Source organism: Hemiscyllium ocellatum, chromosome 13, assembly GCF_020745735.1.
Source record: "Hemiscyllium ocellatum isolate sHemOce1 chromosome 13, sHemOce1.pat.X.cur, whole genome shotgun sequence".
In the NCBI taxonomy this organism is placed as follows: Eukaryota; Metazoa; Chordata; class Chondrichthyes; order Orectolobiformes; family Hemiscylliidae; genus Hemiscyllium; species Hemiscyllium ocellatum.
In genome coordinates this window covers 17,758,418-17,784,468 of record NC_083413.1, presented here as the reverse complement: position 1 = coordinate 17,784,468, position 26,051 = coordinate 17,758,418, and the positions used below count along the sequence as shown (strand labels likewise).

Genomic DNA, 26,051 nt, shown 5'->3' with positions numbered 1-26,051 from the left:
TAAACCATAAAATACACAGGTCACTGCAGACAACTGGAAAGCTGTTCTGGTTTATGTTTACAACTGCTCCAGTTTAATATGTAATTTACAACAGAGTTGATAAAGTGTCATTGTGAATCTGCATATAAAAGGAAAATAGTTGCTTCAGGTTGTTTACACAGAGCATTTTTTTTAACTTTGAACGGGATGAAACTTTCCATTTAGTTAATGGTGGGCATTTAAGCGCAATGGGGTGATGGATTTGTACAATAATTACAGTAGTCACTCCCAATTCATGTACTAGGAGTAAGTCAGGACGGCAGATGCTGGAGACCAGTGTTGAAGAGTGTGGCGCTGGAAAAGCACAGCAGGTCAGGCAGTATCTGAGGAGAAGGAGAATCGACGTTTCAGGCATAAGCCCTTCATCAGGAAATTTCCTGCTCCTCAGATACTGCATGTCCTGCTGTGCTTTTCCAGGGCCGCACATTTTGACTCAATTCATGTAAAACAGACCAAAAGCTGAGGTGTAAGAAACCCTGGTGGAGGACACCTTTGGGCACCTGAGTCTAAAATTCTCTATATCTTTAGAAGTATGTGATATTTAGCACATGCTGTGGTATAAGAATGTAGGCATTAGCAGTCAGCAATAGGGCTTCCAGCCTAATAAGCCTGCTTGGCCATTCAATAATATGGAGGGTGATCTGGTGTGGCCTCAACTGTGCTTTCCTCTGACCCCCATAATCCTGCTCTCCCTTTGGGATCAAAAATCTACCTCACACAACATGAGTAGCTTCAATAAACCTGCCTCCACTTCTTTTTGAAGAATAGAATTCCACAGACTAACAACCCTATGGAAGAAAGAGTTCTCCTTTTGTCTGTCTTGGATGGAAGACTAACCTTTCCACCTTAAATTACACTCAACAATATTTACTGACAAAAGTCAATCAAATTTGTATTTGAATGGAATCTGTTTCCACCGAGGAGATTGGTTTTATGCACTGACTACTCACTGGAATATCATTTCATCAATCATTTAAAGATTTTCCCGCTCAAGTGCAAACCAGGCATCACGTTCTATTGTTGTGGACAAGGTTAGACAGTTTCTTGTAGTCTATATCATCTCTTCCCTTAGGCTATCTAGTAATAGCAGTCCCAATAGCTCACAATTGTGACTTTTCCAGTTACCGAGGTGGCTGTAAAAATCTAACCACGGTTTCATTTAAAGGTGCCATGTACCTCCTGCCTCTTTTTCTCCTCCTGAGTGACGGTCTGCAATATTCCATTCTTCTTCACCTGAAGGGAAAAGCACAACTATTATTTCCAAATACTACAGTGACCAGAAAAGGACAGCAGAAAACTTAACAAGAAACCTGTGTCAACATCCACTTGTCTGGATGACTGCAGCTCCATTGACAGTCTGGAAGCTCAGTACCATCCATGACAAAGTAACGCTGCTTGTTTGGCATCCTATCCACCACCTTCAACATTCAGTCCCTTCGCCACCAATGCAAAGTTGGAGCAATGTAAACCATTCACGTTGCAGCACTCTGTGACAGCCCCTTCCCAATCTCATGATCTTGACCACCGCAAACAATATTGAACGTAGGTACACATCAATACTGCCGTCTGCCAATTCCCCGCCATTGCCAGATCCACCCACGCTTGGAAAAACATCGCTTTTTCTTCAGTACGGTCAGTTTAAACCTCACTGTACTACACACTCTTATGTGGCTCAAGGTGACAGCTAACCACCATCTACTGAAGGCAGTTAGGGATGGTCAACAAATGTTGACTTTGCTAGTGGCACCCATACCTTCAAACGAATAAAATCTAGAAGGTTTGTTAAGATTTACAAAACTGGGGAAAGTGAGGACGGCAGATGCCGGAGATCAGAATCGAAAAGTGTGGTACTGGAAAAGCACAGCAGGTCAGGCAATGTCCAAGAAGGAAAGTCAATGTTTTGGACATAAACCTTTCATCAGGAAGGGCGGGGGGGGGGGGGGGGGGGAATGCTGAGAAATGAATGGGATAGTTGGGGTGGGGGAAGGTAGTTGGGAAGGTGATAGGTCGGAGCAGATAGGTGGGAATAATGGTGGACAGGTAGGACAGTTCAAGACAGCAGTGCCAAGTTAGAGGGTTGGATCTGGGATGAGGTGAGTGAAGGGGAGACGAGGAAATTGGTGAAATCGATGTTGATGCCATGTAGTTGGAGGGTCCCAAGATGGAAGATGAAGCATTCTTCCTCCAGGCATCAGGTGGCTAGGATTTGGCGGTGGAGGATGCCCAGGACTTGCATGTCCTTGGCGGAGTGGGAGTGGGAGGGGTGAAATTGAAGTGGTCAAACAGCCAATCACAAGGCATGAAGCACATTAAATCCTCAGCTGAACTCTGAAAGGATTTAGTCTGGATTGAACCTCCCGACAAGGGTGTAGATTGGAGAATTGCAAGCCTAAAATGGGGAAAATTCCTGTCAAGCACAGAATTTTTTTTCAACTGGTGGAAAATCAGGAGACATGAATCTTTCTTCATGAAATCGATGTCTGATTCTCCAATCAGTGCGGCTGGCAAACCAGACTAATCTGAACAGGCACAATGGGCAAAATGGCCTCTTTCTGTGCTGCAGGTTTCTCTGGTTCCACCCTGATACAACTTGGTTTTAAATCCGAGACGAGCAGAAGTACCCTGCCACAGAATTTTTTTTTTAAGTTTAAAGTAAGCTGGCAGAGCCAGGAGTTATTTTATTCATTCACTGATGATTGGGGCCACTGACAAAGCTACTATTTATTGCTCACCCCTAACTGCTCTTAAGTGAGCTGCAATTTACATGGTCTAGACACTCTTAAGAAGGTGGTTCCAGAATTTTGACCGAGAGACAAAGACATGTCAATATTGTTCCAAGTCACAATGGTTTGGTGCTTGAAGATAATAACATTGCCAAGCAACTGTGCTGCCTTTTGTCTTCAAGGTGCTAGAAACAGCATTGTTTGAAGGTGTTACCAAAGGAGCCATGGTGAGTTACTGCAGTGTATCTTGTAAATGGACTCAGAAGTGGTGTGAGTGAATTTTTAATGTGGAGTATGGGGTCCCAAACAAGTGAGCTGCTTTTTCCTGGATAGTTGTTGATTCATTGCCAAACTTGGATTTAGACTGTCAGCAGTTTTAGGAAGAATGGAAAAGTGAAACATGAAAATAATTATATAGTTGTAGTGATGTACAGCACGGAAACAGACCCTTTGGTCCAACTCATCCATGCTGACCAGATAACCTGAATTAATCTAGTTTCATTTGCCAGCATTTGATCCATATCTCTCTAATCTCTTCTTATTCATATACCCATCCAGATGCCTTTTAAATGTTGTCATTGTACCTGCCTCCACCACTTTCTCTGGTAACTCATTCCAAGCACACACCACTCTGCGTGAAAAAGTTGCCCCTTAGGTTCCTTTTATATCTTACCCCTCTCACTTTAAATCTATGCCTTCTAGTTTTGGACTCCCCTACCCTGGGAAAAGAGCTTGTCTGTCTAGCCTACCCATGCCCCTCATGATTTTATAAACCTCTCTAAGATCACCCCTCAGCCTCTAATGCTCCAGTGAAAATAACCCAAACCTATTCAGCCTCTCCCTATGTCTCAAACCCTCCAACCATGGCAACATCCTCTTAAGTCTTTTCTGTACCCTTTCAAGTTAACAACATCTTTCCTATAGCAGAGGGACCAGAATTGAATGCAGGACTCCAAACATTGTCGACTGTGCTGCAACATGACATCCAAACTCCTATACTCAAAGCACTGATCAATAAAGGCAAGTATACCAAATTCCTTCTTCACAATCCTGTATAGCTGTGACTCCACCTTCAAGGGACCTATCTCTTTGTTCAGCAAGTCTCCCCAGGACGCTACCATTAGGTGAATAGGTCCTGCCCTGATTCACCTTACCAAAGTGCAACACCTCACATTTTCCTAAATTAAACTCCATCTGCTACTCCTTGGCCCATCAAGGCTTATGCCCGAAACGTCAATTCTCCTGCTCCTTTGATGCTGCCTGACCTGCTGCGCTTTTCCAGCAACACATTTTTCAGCTCTGATCTCCAGCATCTGCAGTCCTCACTTTCTCCAAGACCATGGATGGTGGTTACTTATATTTAACAATGTGCACTGAAAGGGAAAATGCAACCGGCTGGAAATTTTGATGGTAATTACAAAAACCTAGAACTATCATGGAGAAATAAATGGATCATGGCCAATGCCAATGCAAGGCAGTCAGAGTTTATTTGCCCATACTACTTGAAGCCAGCTTCTGTCCAGGTTATACTCAATTAGGTGGACTTCAAACAGATTTTCTGATAAGTCTGGTTCTTGTGACCCTTAAGACTTTTAAATTTAGCATCACCAAAATGATTTTAAAAGAAGTTGCCTTATTCCTATCAGACTGCTTCCTCATTGGAAAGAGAGAAGATTAGTGGTAGTCTAACTTGATGGTTACTGTGTCTTAGTCAAGAGAGGTTGAGATGGGAACTTCAGTAAATGTGGGAATTGAATGCACACACTGTTGGTATTACTCTACATTGTAAGCCAGCTAACCAGGTAAAATCAATGACTGCAGATGCTGGAAACCAGATTCTGGATTAGTGGTGCTGGAAGAGCACAGCAGTTCAGGCAGCATCCAAGGAGCAGTGAAATCGACGTTTCGGGCAAAAGCCCTTCATCAGGAATAAAGAAGGGCTTTTGCCCAAAAAACGTCAATTTCGCTGCTCCTTGGATGCTGCCTGAACTGCTGTGCTCTTCCAGCACCACTGATCCAGAAGCCAGCTAACCAGCCAACTGAACGAACTAACTCCATACGTTAGCTGCTTATTCAAGATCAGATATCGCAAATTCTATTTTTTGTCAAGACTTTCTCTCCTGTCATACCCTACGGAACTGTTGTAAAAATAGCTTAAAGCAGGGTGCCAGCTTTCATAGAAGGAAAGGCAGATTTGCATTCAAATAGTCATCACTTCAGAAAGACATTCCAAAGCACTCTGAAACAACTTATATTAACACAGCATATTTTATATACTATTCCAAAGCGCCTCATATGAATTACTTCAGTTATAATTTTAACGTCAGAGGTTAAAGATAATTAGGTAAAGTGTGGGCATAATTGGAATTTTATTCCAACACACACTTCTCAAAATTCCAACATCACTGCTAACTTGTTCCCACATAGGTGTAAAATACATCTGGTCAAGTTCTCAACCAATTGTCTCTTAATTAACATGTAACCATCCCTTGTTCAGTCTCATGCATCTCTGCCAAACTTCTAAATAACAATTGACACTGAGCCACATGAGATATTAGGACAGCTGAACAAAAGAATTTGGTCAACCAGGCAGTTTTAATGAGATCCTAAAGGTGGAGAGAGAGAGAGAGGAGCTGAGGTCTGGGAGGAAATTTCCTAACTTAGGTTCTGAACAGGTGAGAAGATAGTAGGCAAAAAGTGAGGTCTGCAGATGCTGGAAATCAGAGTGTAGATTAGAGTGGTGCTGGAAAAGCACAGCAGGTCAGGCAGTATCCGAGGAGCAGGAAAATCGACATGTTGGGCAAAAGCTCTTCATCAGGAATGAAGGCAGAGACCCTCCAGGGTGGAGAGATAAATGGGAGGGGATGGGGCTGGGGAGAAGGTAGCAAAGAGTACAATAGGTGGATGGGGGTGGGGATGACGTTGAGAGATCAGAGAGGAGGGTGGAGTGGATAGGTGGGAAAGAAGGTGAGAAGATAGTGGTCAATGACGGCCTTAATGTCTTAAGAAAGAAAGCACTCCAGAGGAGGATTTTGAATGGGGGTTGACAAAGTGGAAGACTGGAGGGAAAGCAGCAGGGACAATAGGGTCGCCAGTGTGAAAGATGGAAGCTTAGACCTCTATGCTGAGGGACTGAATCCCAAAACACACGAACTGGATGGGTGTATGATTTATTCAGCTGAGAAAGAAAGACAATGAGATGGATGCTACTTCCCAGGACAATGCCATCCAATTAAAAGAATACTGCAAAGATATGCCCAAACATAGGCAAACTTTAAAGTAACCAACAAAGGATGACTAAAATAAAGTTTAAAAATTAGAGATCAAGAGAAAATGAGCAAGAAATATAGGAACAGAAAGCGTCTGTAAGAGGTTCTACAAGGCAGCATGGTGGTGCAGCGGTTAGCACTGCTGCCTCACAGCACCAGGGACCTAGTTTGGATTCCACTCTCGGGTAAATGTGTGTGCGGAGTTTGCATGTTCTCCTACTGTCTGTGCGGGTTTGCTCCAGTTTCCTTCCACAGTCAAAAGATGCGCAGATTATGTGGATTGGCCAGGGGGAATGTAGGGTTACAGGGATAGGGTATGGGTGGAATGCTCTTCAGAGGGTTAGTGTGGACTCGGTGGGCCAAACAGCCTGCTTCTGCACTGTCGGGGATTCGAGGAAGTATATAAATAGGAAGACAGCAATTAATATAAAAATTGGTCCGAAGAGAGGGAATGGTAGTGTCAAATTGCTCCGAATTCTTGTATGTTTATGTAGCTTTTGTTTGTGGAGAGGAATCTGTTATTGATATGAGAATGAAGCTATTGGAGGAGCCAACTGGTGGACGAAAGGAACTAGGTGAAAGGGCTAGAGGTCCCAGGCCAGGTGAAGGTTATGGAAGAATCTGTCATCTGTAAGATTTAAAACATGCCCCTGTCAATGTTTGCACAAACATGCAGCCGGCTGCTGGAGGAGGGTGGGATTCACCAAGGTTTGAAAATTACATTCTCTCCGGAGAATTCCACGCAGTCCCATCAGCCTGATATAGAAGTATGTCAGGAATGCTTGTAATCTGTAACACACTGCAGCTGTAAACAGCAAAGAAATGATCAGTATGCACTCGACCAAGTGCTACAGCATGGCCGTCATCAACAGAGACGGTGATGGATGTGCCCTCCTTTTGCAGGCTGGAGGCTTGTTTAATGCCAGTGTTTTAAAAATCCTTCTCACTCCTTTTACTCACTTCCTGCAGTGAAGATGTTTCTATCGACGTTCCACCCTATTGCAGTATTCCAGCACTCAGGCAACATCTCCTACCCGTTGGGATCACTGGGCAGAGAGATTATCATCCAGCCTACAACACATAAGGCCAGTTGGCCCGATATAATCATTGCTAGCCTTTTTTTTTAAACAGCTGTCAATTAGCCACAATTCCTCTGCTCTTTCCTCATGCTTCACAATTTATTCCTCTTTAACTATTTGTGAAATCTCCTCTTAAATCTGCTCCCACCTTCTTCTCAGGTAGTAGATCCTAGATCAGTGAAACTCAGGTTTAGTGGTAATGTCACCAGATTAGCAATCTTCAGGGTAGTCTAAGAATATATGTTTGAATGAGACCACAGCAGTTATTAAAATTTAAACTCAATTGGTTAACAACATTTGGAATACAAAGCTAGTTTAATTTCATCATCTTACAACAAGTATCAGTTGTCACCCTAATCCTGAATATCCTTACAGGAAGAATGTTTGCCACTCTTACCTAGTTTCCTGACATAAGACTCCAGACCCACAACAATTTTTTTTTTGTTTTAATTAATTCACAGGATGACAACATTACTGGCCAGGCAGCATTTAGTGCCCATCCTAATTGGAACCAATCACATTGATGTGGGACGGGAGTCACACAGACCAGACAAGGACAGCAGCTTCCTTCCCTGAAGGGCATTAGTGATCCAGATGGGTTTTTCCAACATTCAATCCATGGTCATTACTAGATTCTTAATTACAGATTTTTATTGAATTCAAATTCCACCATCTGGTATGGCAGGATTTGAATTCAGGTCCCCAGAACATTATCTGGGTCTCTGGATTAACATTCTACCAAGAACACCACGAGGCCATCACTTCCCCTTCAGTGTGGTTTAAGTTTAGCTCAGTTCAAAAGCAATTAGGAATAGGGAACTTCCACACCTCATTAACAAACTATAAGGAGTAATTTACTGTGTGAAACTACTCTCCTCACCTCATCTCAGGTCCTTCTGGTAATTATTTTAAACTTGTCCTTTGGTTACCAACAGGTCTGACAATGAAAGAATAGTTTTCCTTAATTGTTCTAAGAATGACTTGAATGCTGCTATTAAATTTCCCCTTCACTTGTATATTGTTCTAACGAGAACCATCCCAGCTTTTGTGGTCACTCCACATTAAGTGGAGTCCCTCGTCCCTGGAACAAGTCCAATTAATCTCTCCTGTACTACATCTAAGGACTACATGTTGTCCTGAAATGCCAATAAGGCTCAAAAGCAGAAATTGCTGAGGGGCTGAATAGGCTAGGGCTATTTACCCTGGAGCATCGGAGGCTGAAGAGTGACCTGACAGAGATTTATAAAACCAAGGTCTTTTTCCCAGAGTTGGAAGGTCCAAAATTAGAAGGCAAAGTTTGAAGGTGAGAGGGGAAAGATTTAGAAGGGACCTAAGGGCAACTTTTTCATGCAGAGGGTGGTGCGTGTATGGAATGAGCTGCTGGGGAAATGGTGAAGGCAGGCACAATTATAACAGGCAACTGGATGGGTACAAGAAAGGGAAAAGTTTACAGGGATATGGGCCAAATGCTGACAAATGGGATACGATTAGTTTAGGATATCTGGTTGGCATAGATGAGTTGAACTGAAGGGCCTGTTTCTGTGTTGTGTAGCTCTATGATGACACAATGGCTCAGTGGTTAGCACTGCTGCCTCATAGTGCCAGGGACCTGGGGTTATTCCCGCCGCCAGCGACTCTTTGTGTGGAGATTGCCCATTCTCCCCATGTCTGCATGGGTGTGCTCTGGCTTCCTCAAACAATCATAGAGTCATAGAGATGTACAGCATGGAAACAGACCCTTCAGTCCATATCGTCCATGCTGACCAGATATACCAACCCAATCTAGTCCCACCTGCCAGTGCCCGGCCCATATCCCTCCAAACCCTTCCTATTCATATACCCATCCAAATGCCGCAATTGTACCAGCCTCCACCACATCCTCTGGCAGCTCATTCCATACATGTATCACCCTCTGTGTGAAAAAGTTGCCCTTTAGCTCTCTTTTATATCTTTCCCCTCTCACCCTAAACCTATGGACTCCCCTGACTCCAGGAAAAAGACTTTGTCTATTTATCCTATCCATGCCCCTCATAATCTTGTAAAACTCTATAAGGTCACGTCTCAGCCTCTGACGCTCCAGGGAAAACAGCCCCAGCCAATTCAGCCTTTCCCTGTAGCTCAGATCCTCCAACTCTGGCAACATCCTTGTAAATCTTTTCTGAACCCTTTCAAGTTTCACAACATCTTTCCGATAGGAAGGAGACCAGAATTGCATGCAATATTCCAACAGTGGCCTAACCAATGTCCTGTACAGCCGCAACATGACCTCCCAACTTCTGTACTCAATACTCTGACCAATAAAGGAAAGCCTTCTTCACTATCCTATCTACCTGTGACTTCACTTTCAAGGAGCTATGAATCTGTACTCCAAGGTCTCTTTTTCAGCAACACTCCCTAAGACCTTACCATTAAGTGTATAAGTCCTGCTAAGATTTGCTTTCCCGAAATCCAGCACCTCGCATTTATCTGAATTAAACTCCATCTGCCATTTCTCAGCTCATTGGCCCATCTGGTCAAGATCCTGTTGTCATCTGAGGGAACCCTCTTCGCTGTCCACTACACCTCCAATTTTGGTGTCATCTGCAAACTTACTAACTGTACCTCTTATGCTCGCATCCAAATCATTTATGTAAATGACAGAAAGTAGAGGGCCCAGCACCGATCCTTGTGGCACTCCACTGGTCACAGGCCTCCAGTCTGAAAAACAAACCCTCCACCACCACCCTCTATCTTCTACCTTGGAGCCAGTTCTGTATCCAAATGGCTAGTTCTCCCTGTATTCCACGAAATCTAGATTTGCTAATCAGTCTCCCATGGGGAACCTTGTCAAACGCCTTACTGAAGTCCACATAGATCACATCTACGGCACTGCCCTCATCAATCTTCATTGTTACTTCTTCAAAAAACTCAATCAAGTTTGTGAGACATGGTTTCCCACGCACAAAGCCATGTTGACTATCCCGAATCAGTCCTTGCCTTTCCAAATACATGTACAACCTGTCCCTCAGGATTCCCTCCAACAACTTGCCCACCACTGAGGTCAGGCTCACCAGTCTATAGTTCTTTACCACCCTTCTTAAAAATTGGCACCATGTTTGCCAACCTCCAGTCTTCCGGCACCTCATCTGTGACTATCGATGATACAAATATCTCAGCAAGAGGCCCAAGCAATCACTTCTCTAGCTTCCCACAGAGTTCTCGGGTATACCTGATCAGGTCCTGGGGATTTATCCACCTTTAACCGTTTGAAGACATCCAGCACCTCCTCCTCTGTAACCTGGACATTTTGCAAGATGTCACCATCTATTTCCCTACAGTCTATGTCTTCCATATTCTTTTTCACAGTAAATACTAATGCAAAATATTCATTTAGTATCTCTCCCATTGTCTGTGGCTCCACACAAAGACCATCTTGCTGGTCTTTGAGGGGCCCTATTCTCTCTCTAGTTACCCTTTTGTCCTTAATATATTTGTAAAAATCCTTTGGATTCTCCTTAATTCTATTTCCCAAAGCTATCTCATGTCCCCGTTTTCCCCTCCTGATTTCCCTCTTAAGTAGACTCCTACTTCCTTTATACTCTTCTAAGGATTCACTCGATCTATCCTGTCTATAGCTGACATATGCTTCCTTCTTTTTCTAAACCAAACCCTCAATTTCTTTAGTCATCCAGCATTCCCTATACCTACCAGCCTTCCCTTTCACCCTGACAGGAATATACTTTCTCTGGATTCTCGTTATCTCATTTCTGAAGGCTTCCCATTTTCCAGCCGTCCCTTTACCTGCGAACATCTGCTTTCAATCAGCTTTCTAAAGTTCTTGTCTAATACTGTCAAAATTGGCCTTTCTCCAAATTAGAACTTTAACTTTTAGATCTGGACTATCCTTTTCCATCATTATTTTAAAACAAATAGAATTATGGTTGCTGGCCCCAAAGTGCTCCCGCGCTGACACCTCAGTCACCTGCCCTGCCTTATTTCTCAAGAGTAGGTCAAGTTTTGCACCTTCTCTAGTAGGTACATCCACATACTGAATCAGAAAATTGTCCTGTACATCTAAACCTGTAACACTATGGCAGTCCCAGTCGATATTTGTAAAGTTAAAATCCCCTACCATAACTACCCTATTATTCTTAAAGATAGCTGAGATCTCCTTACAAGTTTGTTTCTCAATTTCTCTCTGAATACTAGGGGGTCTATAATACAATCCCAATAAGGTGATCATCCCTTTCTTATTTCTCGGTTCTACCCAAATAACCTCCCTGGATGTATTTCTGGGAATATCCTCCCTTAGCACAGCTGTAATGCTATCCCGTATCAAAAATGTCTCTCCCCCCCCCCCTCTCTTGCCTCCCTTTCTATCCTTCCTGTAGCATTTGTATCCTGGAACATTAACCTGCCAGTCCTGCCCATCCCTGAGCCTTGTTTCCGTAATTGATATCCCAGTCCCATGTTCCTAACCATGCCCTGAGTTCATCTGCCTTCTCTGTTAGGCCCCTTGCATTGAAATAAATGCAGTTTAATTTATTAGTCCTACTTGTCCCTGCCTGCCCTGACTGTTTGACTCACTTCTGATCTCAGCTGTACCAGTCTCAGATTGATCTCTTTCCTCGCTATCTCCCTGGGTCCCACCCTCCGCAACTCCCTCCCCCCCCAACCTTACTAGTTTAAATCCTCCCAAGCAGTTCTAGCAAATTTCCCTTCCAGTATGTATGTCCCTTCCAATTTAGGTGCAATCCGTCCTTCTTGTACAGGTCTCTTCTACCCCAAAAGAGATCCCAATGATCCAAAAATGTGAATCTTTCTCCCATACACTAACTCCTCAGCCATGCATTCATCTGCTCTATCCTCCTATTCCTGTCCTCACTAGTTCATAGCACTGGGAGTAATCCAGATATTACTACCCTTGAGGACCTCCTTTTTAAATTTCTGCCTAACTCTCTGTAATCTTCCTTCAGAGTCTCAACCTTTCCCCTTCCAATGTCATTGGTTCCAATGTGGACAATGACCTCCTGCTGGCCCCTGTCCCCGTGAGAACATTCTGCACCCTCTCTGAGACATCCTTGATCCTGGCACCAGGGAAACAACACACCATTCTTCTGGCCACAGAAACGTCTGTCTGTACCTCTGACGACAGAATCCCCTAACACAATTGATCTCTTCGAAGCCGACGTTCCCCTCGTTGCATTAGAACCAGTCTCAAAACCAGGAACTTGGCTGTTCGTGATATGTTCCCCTGAGAATCCATCACCCCCTACATTTTCCAAAACAGCATACCAGTTTGAAATGGGTATATCCACAAAAGACTCCTGCACTAGCTGCCTACCTCTCTTACCCTTCCTGGAGTTAACCCATCTATGTGACTGTATCTGAGACTTTTCCCTCTTCCTGTAACAAACATCCATCACATACTGTTGCTGTTGCAAATTCCTCATCGCTTCTATCTGTCTCTCCAACCGATCCACTTGATCTGATCAGATTCGCATCCAACAGCATTTATGGCAGAGATAATCTGCAGTAACCCTTAAACTCTCTTTAAACTCCCACATCTGACAAGTAGTACATATCACTGCAAAGGCCATTTTTGCTCCTTCACAATCTGCAGACCCAGAAAATAATACCATCTTATTCCTCTACAAACACTGCCCCAGGTTAAGTTAATAGCTATGGCTTATATTTTAAGTTTGATCAAGAGACTTATCTCCAAGAACATATAATCAAGAAAGAATTCACTATATTCACTACTGCAGCCTTTCTCTTGGACAGACTTATAACAACAATTAATTTATTTGATTCCAAAGATGTGCAGGTTTGGTTAATTGGCTGTGCTAAATTGCCCATCGTGTTAGGTGCATTAGACAGGGGTAAATATAGGGTAGGGGAATGGGCCTGGGTGGGTTACTCTTTGGAGGGTCGGTATGGACTTGTTGGGTCAAATGGCCTGTTTCCATATTGTAGGAGATCTAATCAGACTGTAAATCTGGAAAAATCTTTGAAAAGAAAACAGAGTCAATGTTTTAGGTCAATGACCCTTCAAAACTCAGTGTAGCTCAGTGGGCAGTACGCTAAAGGTTGAAGATTCAAGTTCCTACTCCAGGGGCTTAAGCACCCTACTACAGTAATACCCAGCACAACAGTGAGGGAATGCTGCACTGTCACAAGTGCAACATTCCAATAAAATGCTAAACTCAGGCCCTCCTTTCTCTCTTAGATGAATGTTAGAGATTTGGAAGGTCTATTTTGAAGAGAAAAGAGCTGTCCCTGGTGTCCTGGCCTACATTAATTCCTCAATGTGATTACAGCAAAACTGATTATTATGTCGCTGTTCATGTAACTTTGTTTCGGGGATTGGTTGGCTCAGTTGGTTGGGCCAGCTGGTTAATAATGTGGAATGATGCCAACAGTGTGGGTTGAATTCCTGCATTATTGTGATCACCATGAAGAACTGTCTGTCTCAATCTCTCCCCTTGCCTGAGGCTTGGTAACCCTCAGGTTAAACCACCACTTGTTGACACCCTCTAATGAGCGAGTGGGACTATAGTGACTTAGCTTTGCTTTTGGCTGCTATGTTTGCTATCGATGGTAAAGCACTGTACAATGTCTGGTAGTCAGCTCAGGTGCGAGATAAAAGCAAGCACTGAATTACATAGTACATCACCCAAGATTGATGGCAATACTCCAGATCGGGTCAAATATGGTGCTTTCCAAAATGTTTAATACTACTTACGTGTATTTTAACAAAGTATGTTCTTTAATATATTATTAATCTACTTTTAAAACTGAAAATCCCTAATAGTTTTTCCAACAGCCTTGTAAACTTGTTCAGCCACCTCCAAAGTTTTCTTTTCACAAAAAGTTCTCTTTCCTCTTGTATCTTCTTTCAGGTCGTAAGACTTTGCTTCTAAGGAAGATCTCCTCCCAATTTGGTTTTAATGAGGAACGATTATTTTTGGCTCCGTGTGTATTTACATATAACATCTTCAGAGGATCCCAAATGCAGTGAATGGCGGGACAGAAGCTCAACATTCAACCTCGGGCCTATCCCACCAGTTAAAAAGACCACAGCTGTAGCTGTATCTCAGATCCATTCCTCTGCCTTTCCTTTATATTCCTCGATACTTTTGCTTAACAAATTGCTTTTAAAGTGCAGCTATTATTGATAAGGAGATGCACTCAACAGCTAACGCACGCAAAGCAAGATCCAACATTCCAACTGGCTGAATTCATTCCACATTCCAGGACCTGAACAGATAACATCCCTGGATACTCCTGTGAAACACAGGGAAAGACCTGCTTCATCGGAAGTGCCGATTACGCCTACAGATTGGAGCTGATGAACCAGAATCGAGAGCGAGAGCACCATACACATAGCATGGGCCTGAGGCCAGAGAGTGCAGAAGGAAGAGAAAGGCTAGCGTAGAATGCAAGCATGTGACAATTTCAGCAAAGTGCTGCTTTCACCCTAGAACTGAGTCCTCTTCATAGAACACAACATTGTAACAGGAGACTCCACAGCTCCCAGCAGCGAGAGAGGAGAGCTGTAAACTCAACAGTGCACCTTTGTCTTGATAACCACAGTGCCAACATTAATGTGTCATTGCTATGGTGTACCAGACATGTACCATGCTTTGCTGAAAATTCAAGGTGTCCTCCATCCCATGGGACTGAACTGCCACTGCAACACCACGCATTCAGACAGAAGGGCTGAAAATGTGTTGCTGGAAAAGCGCAGCAGGTCAGGCAGCATCTAAGGAGCAGGAGAATCGAAGTTTTGGGCATGAGCCCTTCTTCAGGTCATCTCCTATTCAGACAGTAGGGCAGAGCAAGGCATGGATTCCAGGGAAACACTTGACCAAAGCCAAACGTATAGCTCACACAAGAGTGATTCTTTTCCCATGCCAGTCCTTGAGGAGGAGGGGCAGAATTTTCTGGAGTTCACGTAACCCAAGGTTGAGTTGCACCTGAATACTCACAGGTATGGCAGTCACATGATTCCCATTTTAATAACTAGGTTTGCTCAGCTGTAAGTGGGTCTCAAAAGAAAGATAAAGGGAATGAAATGGCCCAGGTGAGGTTTGAACTCCCAACCTTAGCACTGCACGCCAACAGTGCACTCCAACCCACAGGACTGCTCCTGGAGCCCAATATATGGGCAGAGGAGGATGGCACAGGTGATGATAAAGAACTTTGCCCGTTTTACATCCCAACTCCACATTCTTGTCCATTAAGGGCCCGAAGCACTTCACAAACAATGGACTGCTTTCAAAGGTCAAGCTGTCACCAAGGTGAAGATAGCAGCCTTTCTGGCACAGCAAGATCCCACAATCAGCAACCAAGTTAACGCACGGATTCATAGCTACCATTAGGAATTTTACTCCCCAATTACCGGCCCGAATTCTGACGGACTGAATTTGAATTGCTCTGCACCTCCCAGCAGCCCCCAACCCCCAACCCACTCCATAACCCCATCGATTGCACAGCAACTCAAAAGGCTTTTCACCAATTATTAGTAGCAGCGTGCCTTAAATCAGAGCACAGCTCCCATTTGAACTGTCTTAGACTGCAAAAACATCTTCCCGACAGAAGATGAAACTCCTCGGGAGTGTCTCATTTTAACATTCCCATTCAGCGTGTCCGCTCCAGTTGCTGATAAAAGATTAATGCAGACACCGAGGCCTCCTCCGCAGTGTTTAAATCAAAAGGGACAATTGAAAAATTGTCCCCTGCACCCTTTTACATTTCTGCCAATATCAACAGCAGCATATACAGTAGAAGCAGAGAATCTGTTAAACCATTACCTTCTTTGCTGCTCTCATCTTGAACAGTGTAAGAACTGTCAGCGAGCCTATCTATCAAGGCAACTAGACACTGCTCAGAAAATGCACGAGTACAGAGGGGCCAGCTGTCTAGTCTCTCTTTCACGTGTTCTGTCCTCTTTGCTTGCTCTCTCTCTCTCTCTTGCTCTCTAAATTCCAGTACACAGAAACATTAGTGTCCCGAACACACCGACTCCATCCACTGCACTGTTTACTTCTCTCCCTCTCTCTCTCCCCCTTTCAGAGATAGCTCAACAAAAAAAAAATTCAACCTTCGAGTTATCTCCTGAATCACTGCAAATGTTTAAAAAAACATGTAATCTCACTTTCCTGCTTGTTTTCCAACTTACTAGCCTACTCCGAGAGGAGACGCAGCACACAATCCGAGAGGTTGTCCATTGTTTTATCCCATTAGCATTTTGTAAACCGCATCGATCTTTTCCTTGCTCTAAACGCCCTCTGGAATTTGCAAAGGCTTTTGGCTATCAAGCCGTCCAAATGTCTTGAAGCATCATCAGTCCCTCGCCTCAGTTAGCTCTTACTTGACTCCTTTGTTTCAATTTTTGCCATGAAACAATCTTTGAATCCTGACAGCTCATCTAATCTACGTTGCCGTGGCTACCTTAATGCCTGCTAACATATGGCAGCCTGGTTCACAGCCAAGTTTGCAACAACAACAACCTACATTTATATGGTGGTTAATAAAGTAAAATGGCCCCCAAGTCTAGGCAAACACTGAATTTAAGGCAGTTTCTTTTCTGGACATTTTGGATTATTTAATCTCTTATTATCACTTTCTATAATTCTGGCTGGCATTTGTTCTATGTGATGTTCTTCCCAGTGCCCACCAGCAGTAGAATATTCCTCAATATGTGCTGTAGATGGCTAGGCTCTTGTGATGGAGTGATAGTATTCAAACCTCCAGGCCAGGAGGATCAGGTTCAAGTACCAACCCCTCTCCTCCTTTGGAGTTGGATTTTTTTACTCCATGTAAATTGTGGTTCAAGGGCTTATAATTCTTATCATTCTGCAGTGCTGGCATGAGCTTTTCACAATTGCACTGGCCTACATTTTCCTGCATTCTAACACGAAGACTTCTATGTAAACACTCCTGGCTTGGAAACTTAACACTTTTTCTGAGGCAACAGATTCCTCTGAACTGACCAGATTTTCCTGCAAGCAGACTCCTCCTAACTTCTGAACTGAACTCTGGAATATCCTGAAACAAAACTCTGAAACTTTTGTTATAAGGTCAAATGCATTGCTTTACAGTCCGTACTCTGCCTGTCACAAACCCAACAGTATAAACTTTTTACTTTTTATGCTCCACACTTCTCTGAGACAAAAGTCCGACACCAAGTAGTAAAAGATTATATGAAGACAGGCGATTAAAAGCATTAGAAGAAGAGGTAGGCATTAAAGAAGGGGCTGAATGAATGAGGTGAGAGAGGGACAGAGACTTAGGATAGAGACCAGTGCACACAATGAGCCACTGCAGTTATACATATATTTCCAAAACAGTTGAATCTCAGAGGTAAGGTGTTTTCATAAAGACTGCATTTGACGGAGTGTCACTTCATACAGCTCAAGCAAAACTACAGTCAATACAGTCAACTTGGGGAAACCTGCCTGCTGGTTGGACCCCTATCTAGCACAAAGAAAGGTAATGTGATTATTGGAGGTCACTCATCTCAGCTCCATAATATTTCTGCAGTAACTCCTCAGGGCAGATACTTTCCTAACTGACCTGTTCAGAGAGCCTAGTACTCACTTTTGGATCATGTGGAAATTGAACCTTGGCCTTTGTGTCCAGGCATATGGGCACTACCATTGTGTCACCAGAGGGCCCTAAATTCTTCAGTCAATTTTCCAAACATCCAAATGCGACAAAGCCTGGGTATTTTCCAGGTCTGGGTTGACAAGTGATCTGTCAGGCAATGACCATCTCCAACAAAAGGGACTCTAATCATAGTCACTTGACATTCAATGGCATTACCATCAGTTTAAGGTTAGAGGGGAAAGAATTAAAAGGAACCTGAGAAGCAACATTTTTACAGAGAGGGTGGTATTCATATGGAATGAGCTGCCAGGGGAAGTGGTTGAGGTGGGTACATTGACAACATTCAAAAGACATTTGAACAAATACATGGTTAGGAAAGGATTAGAAGAATATGGGCCAAGTGCAGGGAAATGGGATTAAGGTGGATGGACATTTTGGTCGGTTTGAACAGTTTGGGCCAAAGGGCATGCCTCCGTACTATAGGATTCTATGACTCCCCAACCACCAACATCCAGGGGGTTACCATTTACCAGAAAGTGATCCGTACTAGCCATAGGAATATAGTATCTACAAGAGCAGATTACAGCATGGAAATTTTGTAGTGAGTAACTTAACTCTTAGCTCTCCAAAGCCTGTCCATAAATTTATAAGTCACAGGTCAGGAGTATGATGGAATGCTCCCTACTCATCTGAAAGAGTCCAGCTCCAACAACGCTCAAGAATCTTGACAGCATCCATGGCAAAGCTATCTGCTAGATTGGCACAACATCCACAAACATCCACTCTCTCCATACCAACACTCGATAGCAACAGTGTGTAGAATTGACAGGATGCACAGTAGAATTTCACCAAGGCTCCCTAGATAGCACTTTCCAAACCCATGACCACCATCCAGAAGGACAAAGTTATGAAGGTATATAGCAACATGATCACATTCCCCTCCAAGCCACACACCATCACTGTTCCTTCAGTGTTGCTGAGTTAAAATCCTACAACTCTCTCCCTAATGACATTATAGGTCTACCTATTCCACCAAGGACTGCAGTGGTTCAAGAGGATTGCTCACCATCACCTCCTCAAAGGCATCTAGGAATGAGCAATAAATGCTGGTCCAGCCAGCAATATCCACCTGACATGAATGAATAAAAACAACCCCATGGCTTAGATGGTCCCATTATTACAGTAAATGAGAGCATTAGTCTGAGGAGCTATCAATAAACAAAGTTTAGTCTGGAAGGTAGGTATGAATGAGCATCTTAAAGACTGAGCCAGAAGTAGAGCTCTGAGGAGGTTAAAGGAATGAATTCCAGAGCTTCAGGTCATGGCTGCCAACAAGGAATGAAACCTTGATGCACCAAACTGGCAAAGTCTGAGGTGGAGGGGGGGTATGGATCAAAGAGGGTTGTAGATCTGAAGGAGATTACAGAGATAGGAGGGGTGAGATGTGGAATGATTTGAAAACACCTGACAGACCAGGAGTCAGTTTAGGCCACTAGGCAATGGATTAAAGAGTCAACAGGACTTAATACAAGGTCGGTCACAGGCAGCAGATCTGTGGATGGGCACTACTTAAAGAACAGTGCAAAGTGGGAGCCCAGTCAGGGAAGTATTCGAATGGACACATCCACAGTAACAAAAGCATCCATGAGTGTACCTGATTGGGCCAGCACATAATTCCCTGAGACAGCACATAACAGTCACCTAAACAACACAAGTTAGAATTTGAAAGATTTTCTCCTACCTCAGAAAGCTGGGTCCATGAGGACCTGATCGGTTTGAACTGCACGACTATTCTCTCATCCGACTTTTGCCCAACTGTTTGCACATTCTGGTCTGCATCCTCATCTGAATCTCCGTTATTCAATGTCAGAGCCTTCTCTTTATAGTTCTGATAAAGCACCGCATTTTCTGCAAAAGAAAGTTGACCAATTGTAAAGATTGTTATTTCCAGAACAAAATTCACATCCTCGTGTGAACGTCCCCAGTGTCCTTTATACCCAATGAAGCATTTCTTGAAAAGTAGTCATTTTTGCAATGTAGGACAGATGGCAACCAATCTGACACAAGACCCCTCAGACAGCAATAATGGCAAAGATAATAGACAATAGACAACAGGTTCAGGAGTAGGCCATTCTGCCCTTCGGGTCTGCACCACCATTCAATATGATCATGGCTGATCATCCTTATCAGTATCCTGTTCCTGCCTTTTCTCCATAACCCTTGATTCCACAATCCCTGAGAGCTCTATCCAACTCTTTCTAAATGGTCTACCCCGTATTTTTAAGCTGTGCCCTCTGGTTCGGCACTCACCCATCAGCGGAAACATGTTTCCTGCCCTCAGACTGTCCCATCCTTTAATGATCTTATATGTCTCAATCAGATCCCTTCTCAGTCTTCTAATCTCAAGGGTACACAAGCCCAGTCGCTCCAGTCTTTCAGCATAAGGTAGTCCCGCCATTCCAGGAATTGACATCGTGAACCTACGCTGCACTCCCTCAATAGCCAGAATGTCTCTCCTCAAATTTGGAGACCAGAACTGCACACAATACTCCAGGTGTGATCTCACCAGAGCCCTGTACAGCTGCAGAAGAACCTCTTTGCTTCTATATCAATCCCTCTTGATATGAAGGCCAGCATGCTATTAGCCTTCTTCACTACCTGCTGTACCTGCATTTTAGTGATGTTAGTTGAGGGATAAATACTGGTTGCAACAGCAGAGAGAACTGCCTTGCCTTTCTATGAAATGGAGCTATAGAGACTTTTACACCACTGACAGAGCAGGCAGAGTCTCACATTAATGTCTCATTGAAAAGGCAGGAGGTCTCTCAGTGCAGTAGTGCATGCTTGAAGAGGGCTCAGAGAAATTACCAGGATTACAGAGGTGAGTGATATCAAGAACATGGAGACATCATTGAGAACTCTGAATCTCTCACTTTAGATGAGAAAGAGAAGATTCAACAGAGGAATTCAAAATTATGAAGGATTTTCATGGAGTAAACCAAAAGAGACTGACAGGAAGGTTGAGCTGAGTGGATGTAGAGAGAAGCTCAGTGGCAAAAGAAACAGAAGGGAAATGAGTTTTGTTGCGTGATGTGTTGTTATGGTCTGTCTGAAAGGGAAATGGAAGCAGATTCACGATACCAGTCAAAATAATTAGATAAATACTTAAAAAATGAAGCATTTTTAGTGAATTGGTAGAGTGGGGATGGGGTAAGTGGGGTCCAATTTCACAGTTCTTTAAAATAGATGGTACATGTATGATGGACTGAATAGGCTCCTGTGCTATAACATAAAAAAACACAAGAAACAGAAACAGAACCAGGAACAGGAGTAGGCAAGCAGCCCTTCAGCCGTTCTGTAAGGTGGCCTGATAGAGTCATACAGCATGGAAACAGATCCTTCAGTCCAACCAGTCCGTGCTGCCCATATTCCCATACTAAACTAGTCCCACCTGCCTGCGCTTAGCCCATATCCTTCCAAGTATTTCTCATTCTATACTTATCCAAATGTCTTTTGAACACTGTTTCTGTACTTGTTACTCACCACTTCCTCTGGCAGTTCATTCCGTACATGAACGACACTCTGAAAAAAAATTGCCCCTCATGTCCTTTTCAAATCTTTCTCCTCTCAATTTAAAAATATGTCCCCTGATCTTTAACTCCCTCCCCAAAGGGAAAGGACACTTGTCATTCACCTTACCTACGCTTCAGAGTGGTCACCCTGCACCCACCTGTGCTTGAGTGAATAAAGTCCCAGCCTTTCCAGTCTATTTTTACATCTCTAACCCTTCAATCCCAGCCACATCCTGGTAAATCTTTTCTGAACCCTCACGAGTTATTAACATTCTTCTTATAACAAGACAACCAGAACTGCAAACAATACTTCAGAAGAGGCCTCATCGCTGTCCTGTACAACCACAACATGACATCCCAAGTCATATACTCAAAGATCTGAGCAACAAAGGCAAGCATGCCAAACACCTTCTTTACCACATTGTCTATGTGTGATGCAAATTTCAAAGAATCATGTACCTGAACCCCGAGGTCTCTCTGTGCTACAATACTACCTAGGGCCTGACCATTAATTGTATAAGGCCTGTCCCCATTTGTATTCCCAAAATTAAACACCATCAGTCATTCCTCAGCCCATTGACCAAGATGTCTTCTTGATGTCAACTCAATTTTTCTGCGAGTTTTCATCATGCTCAACTCCCCCATGGTGATTAGATTAAATTAGACTCCCTAAAGTATGAAAACAGGCCCTTCAGCCCCACAAGTCCACTGAAGAGTAACCCACCCAGACCCATTCCCCTAACCTGTATTTACCCCTGACTTGCCAATTCACCTAACCTGCACACCTTTGGATTGTGGGAGGAAACCGGAGTAAACTCATGCAGACATTGGGAGAATGTGCAAACTCCGCACAGTCGGCCAAGGCAGGGATCAAACCTGGGTCCCTAGTGCTGTGAGACAGCAGTGCTAACTACTGTGCCACCATGCCACCCCATAATCCTCTGTGATACAACAACCTTTCTCAGCTTTGAATCTATTCAATGATCTAGCCTCTACAGCTACCCCTCTGCTAAAAAATTCTGAAGGTTAACAATCTGGGAGAAAATAAAAACCTTCTCATTTTCATTTTAATGGGAAATCCTTTATTCTGAAACCAACAGCTCTATTTTAAATTCTTTTACACGGGGTAGCATCCTCTCTGAATCTCCCATCAAGCTCCTCAGAATCTTATGTTTGTACGTAGATCACCTCGCATACTTCTACACTCCAATGAACACAGGGCCAATTTACTCAACATTTCCTCATAAGACAATCCTGTCATCTTAGGATTCAGCCTAGTTCATCTTTTCTGATCTGTCTCCAACGATATTTCATCCCTTCTTAAATAAAGGAGACCAAACCTGTACACTGAACACCACATGGAGTCACCTGATTGCCCTGTTTAATTGCTGCAAGATATCCCCAGTTTTCTCATCCACCTTCCGTGCGACAAATACCTAAATTTTGCCTATCTAATTACTTACTGTACCTGCACACTAAATATTCTATGATAAGCAACAACAAACTGCATAAATTTCAGTGAGTGACAAGAAATGGTTCTCTGTATGTGGGAACTATTTTTCAACTGTACTGATGAAATGACAAGAAATTAATTGATGGTTGGCACCGGTATTGGAGGCATGTCCAGTTTGCTATGTTTCGTAGATCATTGAGGCTCCTTTCGAGACAGAAGGTAACTCCAGAAAGTACGCAGTGTACCTAACTTCTGGACTCAAACTGGGCAGTCATACTTCGAACTAATTATTTATGAGATTTTGCCTTTTACACTGTGTCTAGCACGGTCAGCAGAACTTCTCTTTAAAATGTGCGCTGTCTCCAAATCAAATAGACACAAAGTCTTCGCTTTTGCTTTGGAAAGAAGATGAGGGATAAGGGTCACGTCAATGCCAGCAGAATGACATCACCTGAGGGAGAGGCACTGATACATTTTGAAATTATGTTAATTAGTTTTGTTTCGCTCAGGCAAAGATATCTTCGTGTGCTACTCCAAGGCAACTGTTAATCCCATTGGAAAAAGACTTCTTACAAGTACTCGGAATAAAGGTACCAGCACGGAAATGGCAGGAGGCTATTCAGCCCTTCAATTCTGCTATCCAATTTGATCGTAGCTGCTTTGTGGCTGAACTACAACTATGGACCACCATTTTGTTGGGAGAAAGTTCCAGATTTTCATCATTTTTATGTAGAGGTGATGGCTGATGTCACTTCTGAATAGGAAGCCTCAATTTTTAATGAATATTTCCCCTTTTTGTTCTGGACTTCCCTCATCAGAGGAGGGATCAAGTTTCCCTCTATCCATATCATCAATTCCTGTTTGAAGCACCTTTAACATTCATTCCCACTGCCACCAGCACAATGGCAGCACCATCTGCAATAACTTAGTAAGGCACCTTCTAAACCCAAGGCATCCACCACTTGGAAGGTCAACAGCAGCAGATACCTATGAACACCACCATCTGCAAGTTCCCCTCCAAGCCACTCACCATGCTAACTTCTAACTACATTGCCATTCCTTCACTGTCACTGGGTCAAAATCTTGGAGCTCCCCTCCTCCCAGTGCTGCGAGTGTCCCAATAACTCAAGGACTGCAGCAGTTCAAGAGGGTAGCTCACTGCCAGTGACACCCACATTCTGGGAATGAAGTTTTAAAAGAAAAGACTTTAAACTTTTGATGAGCAGCACACTGTTAGTTGAAACAAAAACCCAACAAACACAAATCTACTGGAATTATGGCAGCAAGTGAGATGATACAGTAGGAGAGCTTGTGGGAGAGAATGGATATTATTAACTGAATCACACACAGAAGGCTTGTGTTTTAGCTAATGGCCTACTCATTGATTTAGCTTAGATGGCTAGTTTACAATGCAAACCGATGGTAACAGTGTGGGTTCAATTCTACACTGGATGAGGTTACCATGAAGGATTCTTGGAGAGGCAATAGCCAAGTGGTATTATTGCTAATTATTAATCCAGAAACTCAGCTAATGTTCTTGGGACCAGGGTTTGAATCCTGCCAGGGCAAATAGTGGAATTTGGATTCTATTACAAAACAAAATCTGGAGATAAGAATCCATGATCAATTGTCAGAAAAACCCATCTGGTTCACTAATGTCTTTCAGGGAAGGCAATCTGCTCTCCTCACCTAGTCTGGCCAACATGCCACTCCAGACCCACAGCCATGTGGTTAACTCTCAACTGCCCTCAGTTCAAGGGGAGCTAGGGAAAGGCAATAAATACTGGCCAGCCAGTGATGACAACGTTCCCAAAGTGGATTTAAAAAATCTCATTCTCAACCTCTTCCTGAGGTGTGGTGACCATTGGGTTGCTCGCTAATGAAAGAGCAGCCTATTGTCTGGTAACTTTAAACTTTGATTCCCCCACCTGTCCATTTATAGGACACTGTCAAATCTCTTACCCCAGTGAAATCAACAGAAATGAAATACAGAGATGTCTGATAAGAGGCTGGTGATCCAGGTACACCAGACAACCACGGAGGTGAAAATTAACCCCGTGCAAATTGGCAGCAAACGCACAGTGACTTTTTGCAAGTGTTAAGTGCAAAGTGCCCAGAGATGATATGTAAGAATTTGCGTTTTATTTTAACCTCCTGCTGTAATCCCTTATTTCTTACTGATGTTTCAATGCTTCAATTTTGAGTGTAGTCACTAGCATCCCATATAAATGAAGTGACCACCCAGCATGGAGCTGCACAGCACAGAGTCAGTCTATTCTGCCCACTGTATCTCAGCTGCTTCTTTGAATGAGCTATCCAATTAGACCCCTTCCCCTGTTGTTTCCACTGAACATCACTCACAAAACCTCATGCTCATGATTATATTGCTGTTTGTGGGAGTTGCTTGTGTCTATATTTTCCCCATCACCACCATGATTACATCACTTTTTGATCGTTAGCTGCTGCATTCTGCATAGCAACACCTTTCACACTCAGAGTCTACTTGCCAACCAATCAGTATTCCTCTCCTTTATGGCACAAATGTTGTTTTTCTTTCCATTGTATTGGCATTCTTGCAAATTGTCCTGGTAAGTGCAAGACAGAAAGCTCCAACAAAATGTGTCAATTCTCAACATAACTGAAATAAAACCCTAAGATCAATTTAACCTGCTGATTAGAGTGTACACTTTGAGGTTAATTAAACTGTTGCTAATTTATCGGGAGATCCTGATAAAACGCTGGGATTCAGGGTGCAGATGTGATATTCCAAAGCTTGTTGATAAACTTTTTCTATTGTGATAATTATTGTATCTATTTCTTTCCCGCTTTTGCCCTTAATTTACTCAGTAATTTTTTAATGTTGTTAGTGTTTTCTACTGGGAAGACTGAAGCAAAGTATTTATTCAACTCCTCTGCCATTTCCTAGTTTCCCATTATTATTTACCCAGCCTCATTCTCTAACAGGCCCATTATCCTTTTGGCTTCTCTTTTTTTTTCGTATATTTTAAGATGAGCTCGCTGTCCCTCTTGATATTAGATTAGATTACTTACAGTGTGGAAATAGGCCCTTCGGCCCAACAAGTCCACACCGACCCGCCGAAGCGCAACCCACCCATACCCCTACATTTACCCCTTACCTAACACTACGGGCAATTTACCATGGCCAATTCACCTGACCCGCACATCTTTGGACTGTGGGAGGAAACCGGAGCACCCGGAGGAAACCCACGCAGACATGGGGAGAACGTGCAAACTCCACACAGTCAGTCACCTGAGTTGGGAATTGAACCCGGGTCTCAGGCGCTGTGAGGCAGCAGTGCTAA

General features: G+C 43.3%; 1 protein-coding gene across 2 annotated transcripts in view; it reads right to left on the bottom strand.

The window, feature by feature from the left end:
- LOC132821443 (rho guanine nucleotide exchange factor 26-like) overlaps positions 1-26,051 on the bottom strand; it is a 207,575-nt gene that overhangs the window by 150,913 nt on the left and 30,611 nt on the right. For both annotated transcript variants that reach the window (XM_060834030.1, XM_060834031.1), the window contains exons 4-5: positions 19,445-19,611; positions 1,216-1,272 (exon numbers count right to left, since the gene is read on the bottom strand). In XM_060834030.1, coding sequence (XP_060690013.1) covers positions 1,216-1,272; positions 19,445-19,611 — 224 coding nt within the window. The remainder of the gene's footprint in view (positions 1-1,215; positions 1,273-19,444; positions 19,612-26,051) is intronic.